The sequence below is a fragment of the Aplysia californica genome, unplaced genomic scaffold (genome assembly GCF_000002075.1).
Source record: "Aplysia californica isolate F4 #8 unplaced genomic scaffold, AplCal3.0 scaffold01293, whole genome shotgun sequence".
Taxonomy (NCBI): domain Eukaryota; kingdom Metazoa; phylum Mollusca; class Gastropoda; order Aplysiida; family Aplysiidae; genus Aplysia; species Aplysia californica.
The window spans coordinates 20,232-28,187 of NW_004798563.1; the positions used below are offsets into that span (position 1 = coordinate 20,232).

General features: G+C 41.8%; 1 protein-coding gene across 2 annotated transcripts in view; it reads left to right on the plus strand.

Moving 5' to 3' along the window:
• LOC101850056 overlaps positions 1-7,956 on the plus strand; it is a 17,457-nt gene that overhangs the window by 8,191 nt on the left and 1,310 nt on the right. The window contains exons 3-7 of one of the 2 annotated variants that reach the window (XM_005112495.3): positions 1,457-1,660; positions 2,586-2,707; positions 3,922-4,042; positions 4,723-4,810; positions 6,803-6,963. In XM_005112495.3, coding sequence (XP_005112552.1) covers positions 1,457-1,660; positions 2,586-2,707; positions 3,922-4,042; positions 4,723-4,810; positions 6,803-6,963 — 696 coding nt within the window. The remainder of the gene's footprint in view (positions 1-1,456; positions 1,661-2,585; positions 2,708-3,921; positions 4,043-4,722; positions 4,811-6,802; positions 6,964-7,956) is intronic. The other variant, XM_005112496.3, reaches the window with a different exon arrangement.

Here is a 7,956-nt window from a genome sequence, read left to right on the forward strand (position 1 = left end):
TGCTGGGGTAATAATAGTTGTAAAGCGCATAGAGCAAGCTCTTGAGCATGGATATGCGCTATATAAATGCAATTATTATTATTTTATAATTATTATTATTATTATTATTATTATTATCACGTGATGAGTGTTGTTATTGGATCACGTGATGAGTGTTGTTATTGGATCACGTGATGAGTGTTGTTATTGGATCACGTGATGAGTGTTGTTATTGGATCAAGTGTCTGGTGGGTATTTTTTATTTCACCATTTTTGTCTAACTGAATTGTAAAAATATACTGGCAGCTCAATTCATCAAAGTGACAGATAGCTATAGCTCCTCTCTGACATTTTTCCCCGTGGCAGCAATCAGGTAAATCCCCTCGGCCTACTGTGTCGTGCTATAGTTGCCACGTTGATGAATTGAGCTGCCTGGTCTTGACGGATCGGGTGGTTTTGTTATGTCAGTGTTGGTTGATTCTGTGGTGAGTTTTTTTGTTTTTTTTCAATTCTGCAAGAATGACAAGGCAGTTTATGACCTTTCTCATGACAAACAGTAGATTTCTGTGGGGCCACTAGATTTTCTTCGGTTTCGTCCAGGTTCAGGTTTCAAGAAGCTGCTCAGATAGAAGAAAAAATGTTGGGTATTTTCATTTGTTTAGGATGAACACTGTTTTTGTATGAAGCGTGTTCAGTTTTAGCTGACTCCTTCCTATCATCTAGCATACCCGCGGTGACCTTTTCACTATGTAGGAATGTTTGTGAAGTTTGTTGTTTCACAGTGCTAGTGGGGGGTGGGTGCTCTGCTGTGGTTTGCTCCTTCTTTCCTATCAAACATCTTATGTCCTTATCTCTCCTTCTTTCCTATCAAACATCTTATGTCCTTATCTCTCCTTCTTTCCTATCAAACATCTTATGTCCTTATCTCTCCTTCTTTCCTATCAAACATCTTATGTCCTTATCTCTCCTTCTTTCCTATCAAACATCTTATGTCCTTATCTCTCCTTCTTTCCTATCAAACATCTTATGTCCTTATCTCTCCTTCTTTCCTATCAAACATCTTATGTCCTTATCTCTCCTTCTTTCCTATCAAACATCTTATGTCCTTATCTCTCCTTCTTTCCTATCAAACATCTTATGTCCTTATCTCTCCTTCTTTCCTATCAAACATCTTATGTCCTTATCTCTCCTTCTTTCCTATCAAACATCTTATGTCCTTATCTCTCCTTCTTTCCTATCAAACATCTTATGTCCTTATCTCTCCTTCTTTCCTATCAAACATCTTATGTCCTTATCTCTCCTTCTTTCCTATCAAACATCTTATGTCCTTATCTCTTCTCATCCTTTTTTTTGTATGTTACTTTCTAGTAACAGCTAATCTTTGGCACTTGTGTGACCTAATTATGTTACAAGTGTCGTAAAATTTGCACTAAAATTGAAGTTGTAGCGTGTCGTGTTTCGTCCTCCGTTTCCTCAGACTGATCTACAGAAACGGCAACGGCGTGTACAGCAACTCCTCGGACAAATGCTCGGACGTGGAGCGGGAGGACATCCGCGTGGATCTAGAGGGTCACCTGAAGAATCACATCGAGGACGCGTCCCGCTGGAAGAACGTACGTCGCTGTCTGGGCAATAGCTACGGGGACAACGAGCGCACCACGTACGTGGATGAGATCTGTGGGTGAGTCTGTGTTTTCTTTACTTGATGAGATTTGTGGGTGAGCCTGTGTTTGATGAGATCTGTGGGTGAGTCTGTGTTGGATGAGATCTGTGGGTGAGTCTGTGTTGGATGAGATCTGTGGGTGAGTCTGTGTTGGATGAGATCTGTGGGTGAGTCTGTGTTTGATGAGATCTGTGGGGGAGTCTGTGTTTGATGAGATCTGTGGGTGAGTCTGTGTTTGATGAGATCTGTGGGGGAGTCTGTGTTTGATGAGATCTGTGGGTGAGTCTGTGTTTTATGAGATCTGTGGGTGAGTCTGTGTTTGATGAGATCTGTGGGTGAGTCTGTGTTTGATGAGATCTGTGGGGGAGTCTGTGTTTGATGAGATCTGTGGGTGAGTCTGTGTTTCTTTTCTTTCTCTCCTTCGCATCACACTAGAAGTCTGGCGTCCGTCATACGTATATTACTCGGCCGTCCTGCTCAGTTCCTCTGTTGGCCCGTACAGCTTCTCCTCTAGTTTGCTGAGGTTGGCCACGTTTTCTGTCTCTGGGCTCTGTGTGTCCTTTCTGAAGGATGTGTTCCAAGGTTTGGTCAGCCTCTCCACACTAACGTTTTGTTCAGTGTATTTGTTGAAAGCATCTGTGCATGATGTGTTGTTTGAGTCGTGTGTGGTGTGTTCTTGACTTACTCCTAAGATAATCACTTTGTTTATCTTTGTAAATTATGTGTTGATTAAGTTTTGTGTGGTGTGTTCTTAGTCTTAGGATTAAGATAATCACTTGATTATCTTTGTAAATGATGTGTTGTTTGAGATGTGTGTGGTGTGTTCTTGGTGTGAAGATTAAGATACTCACTTGTTCATGACATGGCAGCTCACGGTTGGTATTGTGGGTAAGCGATGCACGTCGTTTGTTTTCTGAAAATGATCTCTGTTTTCCTCCCGAAGGCTGGCGCGGAAGCAGACAAATTTGTGCAAAAGTTTCAACACGCACCGCACGGTGGAGACATTCTTCAATCAGCAGATCCAACACCTCAAGTGTCACTGTCAGAACCTGGACGCCTCAGATGGTGAGCACACATGTTCTCTCGCTTCCGCACTGGTGTGGCATCAGTTGTTGGTTGTTTTTTTCCCTCCTGTATTTCTGTTTGTGCATTGAAAGAAACATTTCTAAACTTTTCTTTCTTTTTTGCTGTGTTGGAACAGAGGTATGTGCTTGATTTGGTAAAAATATTTGTCTGTTTGTTATTTTTTGGGCTGCATTGATTGTGTTATGGGTCAGAATTCGTTTTGATGTTGAATATGTGCATATCAAAACCTCTGATGTGTACAATGGTCGTCAAGTAAGAAGCGGGTCAGGGAGAGAAACAAAGCAAGTTGGTACGACTGGTAGGTTATCTGGGGTGTGGGTGGATGTCAGGGGGCAGAACTGAGCTCATACTGGCTACCTTCTGATGTTTATTCTATAATTATAAATGACCCACTAACGGTACTGATAAGAAGATAGATCTGTTGTAAAAAAAAATTCTACGTATACCAATATATCATGTGCTTATTTTTGTGAGTGTTGCGTATGTTTGTGTTTGAGGTGCAGGCAAAGAACTGGTGACTTCCAGCGTCTGAGGGAACTTGTTGGATGGGACATTGTCACCACAGGGTTTTTTTTAGTAGACATTCACATTTAACTTTTGCTTTTGATCTAACAAAACTCATGTTGGTTACTTTGATTGCATTGAGCATACCAACAATGTATTCCAATAATTCCATGACATTTTTTTTTTAGCTCTATACTTGTCTTGCAACTTTTCTTGCAACTTGTGCTAATTTTTCTTGCAACTTTTTGCAACTTTTGCTATTTTCAAATGCAACTTTCTCTGAGGACAGACAGTTGAAGGTGAAACAGGACCGGTCCCACGGTCACACTGCTGGGTTATTGAACAGACGCGCTGACCGGTGAAGGGATGACTTTTATAAGACAGAGTGATTCTTTGATTATGTGACAGCACTGAGTGATTAACCTCTGTCTTGAGAGATGCATACATGTGTCATCACATTTGTGTGGCCATCACGCTCTTGTTCTGACCGGCGTAGTTCATGTTGTACAGCTCCTGTCCTGGTTCCCTCTCAAGGTCACTCCCACTCTTGAGGTTAATCTCTTAGACTTGTCGCACGTTATACTGTTCCTCTCCTGGCTCCCTCTCCTCTCAAGGTCACTCCCACTCTTGAGGTTAATCACGTAGACTTGTCACACATTATATCGTCCCTCTCCTCCTTCCCTCTCAAGGTCACTCCCACTCGCACGTGCCGGCCGGAGCGTACATCGGAGCAGGCATGGGAGGACTTCTGCTCATCGTCATCCTCGTCCTCGCCTTCCTCTGTTACCGTCACCGCAGACGACAACAAAAGTAAGCTTCGGTTTGCTCACGCCTGAAACGCATTGTTGTTTAAATATGTTTCTGTTAGGTGAAAACAATGATTAAATAAATAATTATTAAAGAAAGTTATGATCCTCTCAATATCTTGTATCATTCTAAAATTTAAGGATAATTTCTTGGTAAAGAATCTGTGCACAGCTCCAGGAAGTGTTTTGCCAGGTTTGCTTTTTTTCTCTTTACCCCAACAAGTTTTGGAGTGTTTTTACACAGAGAAGTTCTTCTGAGCACAAGGAGGGGAAATGATGGAAGACTGAAGTGATGAACGGAAAGGAAAGGGATGGGAAAACAAACGCCAGAGAGATGTCGGATTTAATGTCAAATGTATTAGCCTATAGAAATAATAAATAGCATTTGTATAGCGCATACCCCCGCTCAACAGCAAGCTCTCGTATCCATACGACGCGGGGAACTCTGTTCCAAAGAGGAAGTTTACTTGTTAATCCGATTCGTACGCTTTGCGTAGCAGTCTGTCAAAATGATTTTTTGAGAAATTCTGAAAGTTTCAAAGAGATCTTCGTACTAGAAGTATTCTAAAAAGTGAAGAATACAACCCCGGGGGTACAAAATGACCCCAGGGCGTACGGATAGGGTTAATGATAAGATCCTGTGTCCCACACAGTGAAGGATATTGCTTCACGTTTATGTTCCAGGAAAAAGAAAAGATCTCCCAATGTGATCTACCTGCCGGCTCCTGACGCCGACAACCATCCTATCTACCAGGAGGTTTACAACGACATGGTGAGTGGGTGGGGTGTGGGTGGTGGTGAGTGAGTGGGTGTGGTGTGGGTGGTTTATGGAACTTCTTGGCCTTCGTTTCCAAGCAGAGGGTCAAGTCAACTTGATTTCCTGGGCTGACATGTCCATTTTGGCCAAAATTGTAAAAACATCATACAGGAGGCACTCATCAAATGGTGTTGCGTATTGCCTGTAAAAACCAGTTTGCCCGATAGTTTTGCCACAGTTGCTATCCCGACATGTGTATGTCCAAGGGTTGCCCGTGACACCTTACCCGAAGAATCTATTTTTCATGTCTTTAGGCCATTCCCAAAGGGGGGATATTAACATGTTCTTATGCTCAGTAGAATTGTAAATGGGCTGATTTATCAATGTCATGCTCATACTGTGCCGGAACAACATAGGGGGAACTGCTGCTTTTTCTTTCCTCATCCTTACTATCATCATTTTCCCTCTACTTCTTTTGTATGTTTGTCACACTCTTGGGACCTGCTATTTCTGGGGTGCCTTGATAGTCGAAGCAAACTTTGTGCTGTTGAAGCTAGAGAGGTGAGCAGAGTAAGCCTGATTCCCCATTTGGACTTCTCTGTTGACATCCACTCCTTGGCGCTCCTATGACCTAATGCAGTTGCGTGCGCCGTAAAAACCTTACTACAACAAAAACTAAAAGTAAAACTCTATTTTTCTCCAAACAAGGAATGTGGATGTAGTCAATTTGATCCCTCAGCCAACTGCCTGCCAGTGTGTGTGTTGGATGTAACTGTACGTGAGGTGTGCTGACAAAACCTCTCAGGTTTCAGCCTTTGGAAATACATCAACTTTATATAGGTGAAGTTTGTACAATTTGTAAGTATGGAATTATAAAAGACACGGTAGACTTGAACAAAATGACATCAATTGAAAATCTGTAAATCTGACCTGTGTCGATTTTCGGCTGATATCTCCATTCATGGATCGTGAGAAGTAAGTCATTTTGTCAGCACGCCTCCCGTATAGCTCTGTTGTGAAACTTTCTCATCCTGTAGTCCTGCTGGAGGAATGTTGGAGTGTGGAGTGCATGCTGGGAATTCTCCGTTTTGTGGAAGCTACTTTTGTCCAAGTTGTTCTGTAGTACCGGTATCACATTATTATTATTGTGACCACTGTCAGCTGTGTCCCTGGGGGGGGGGGGGGGGGGGGAGATCAAAATGTTTCCTGTGGGTGGTTGGCGGGTGCTCTGGTGTGGTTTTTTCTCCTTCTTTCCTTTCACAATCAAACATCTATCGTCTTTATCTCTCTTCCTTTTTTGTGTTTGTTACTCTCTTGTAACACCTCTAATCTTCGGCACTTATATAACCATATTGTGTTTGAAGTGCTGTAAAACTCTTACAAAAACTAGACTAAAAAAATGTTCCCTAGTCAGATTTTGAGAATTTAGACAAAATATGCCTGAATCTCTGATCTGAGCACTCCACTTGCATGTCTACTGTCCACTGCATATCTGCTGCCTTTGTCATGTGGAGTAATCGAATGTTTCTTTGAATGGGTGGGAGGTGAGGGTTGTGTTGTGCACACTGTATTCTGGATGTAAATTGTAGCTACTCTTCTACGGACTGATCTGTTGTTTTTGTCTCACATTCTCACTGTCTTTTGTGAAGTATGCTAAACTCTTCTGAAGTGTATCATTTTGAAACCAGCTGCATGGTTATTTGGAAGCACAATTCCAGAAGTGACACGGCAAACTTTGTGGTACCTAGCATGTTCAAGTTTGTTGGATGTTTTGTTGATTTTATTTGTCAGCATGTCTTCATTTATGTTTCTTACATTGTATCACTTTCCTGAAATCTTTTCACAACTGGCATCTTGATGGAAAGTATTCTCTCTCTCTCTCTCTATATATATATATGTATATGCCTTGCTGTATTTCCTGCACTGTGCATGCTTTGTGTGTAACGTTCATCTCTTTCTCTTTCCCCCCCCCCCCCTCCCTCCCTCGGCCGACACGCACATCCCCAGCCCTTCTTTCCCTATCAACAGGGCCCGACGTCGACCGCCCCCAACCCGCCGACACTTCCTCCCATGAGGTACACCCCCCACCCCACCACGTCACCACGGCAGGGAGCTCAGGAGGAAGAACCTGCCTACCTGGAGCCCGTTGAGGTCGGATCTCAGCGCAGGTACGCTCAAAGATCGTTAGTTAACCGTTCCAATTACAGTATCGCACGGATAGGCCGAATACAAAACATTCGAAATCACGCATCTGTCCAACTTCACCTGCTGTTCCATTTTTTTTTCTTCTTTATCTGTGTAAGATATCCCTGGAGTTACCGAGGCCGGTCCCGACGAATTCGAGTTATATGTATATATATATATATATATATATATATGTGCGTTATACTGTAGTATTGGGTGTAGTCTATGTTCCAGTTTGATAAGAGCCTCTTTTGGAAATGGCTTTCGACTAAACTTAATTTGGGTTAAATCTATTTGTCAAAGTCAATACCTTTCCATTCAGGCACAGAATTGAACTTGATAATGAGAAAAGCACTTATTAAGATGAATTATAATTTCATGATAATAACTGAATTTATATAGTGTATATTATATCCATACTCAACGACATTTTTTACGTGCTTTGCAACCATTATAACCCCGTGCAGTGCAAGCGGCTGACTAAGTGCTCAAACAAAGAAACTGACATGATTACTGCCGGAAGCTTTCTTGAGTCAGTAAAGTAAAATTGTAAAATAGAAATGTTTGAAAAAGCATGTCAAGAAACGAATGTGAGGCATGCTGACAAAACGAGTTACTTCTCGCAATCCACAAATGGAGATATTTGCCAAAAATCGACATTAGGGTCGAATTTTTAGATTTTCTATTGATGCTATTTTCTTCCAGTATAACACGCCTTTTGTTATTTCATACTTATAAATTGTAAAAACTTCAGCTATAAGTGTGATGTATTCTATTTCCATAGGGCTCGAATCCGAGGAGTAACTCATTTTGTCAGCACGTTTCACAAATGTATCGTGAATATTTCAGTATGTGTTTTTTTCTCTGTGGATGGTTGGCAGGTGCTCTTGTGTGGTTTGCTTCTTCTTTCCTATCAAACATCTATCTTGTTTATCTCCCCTCCTTCTTTTTTGTGTTTGTTACTCTCCTGTAACACC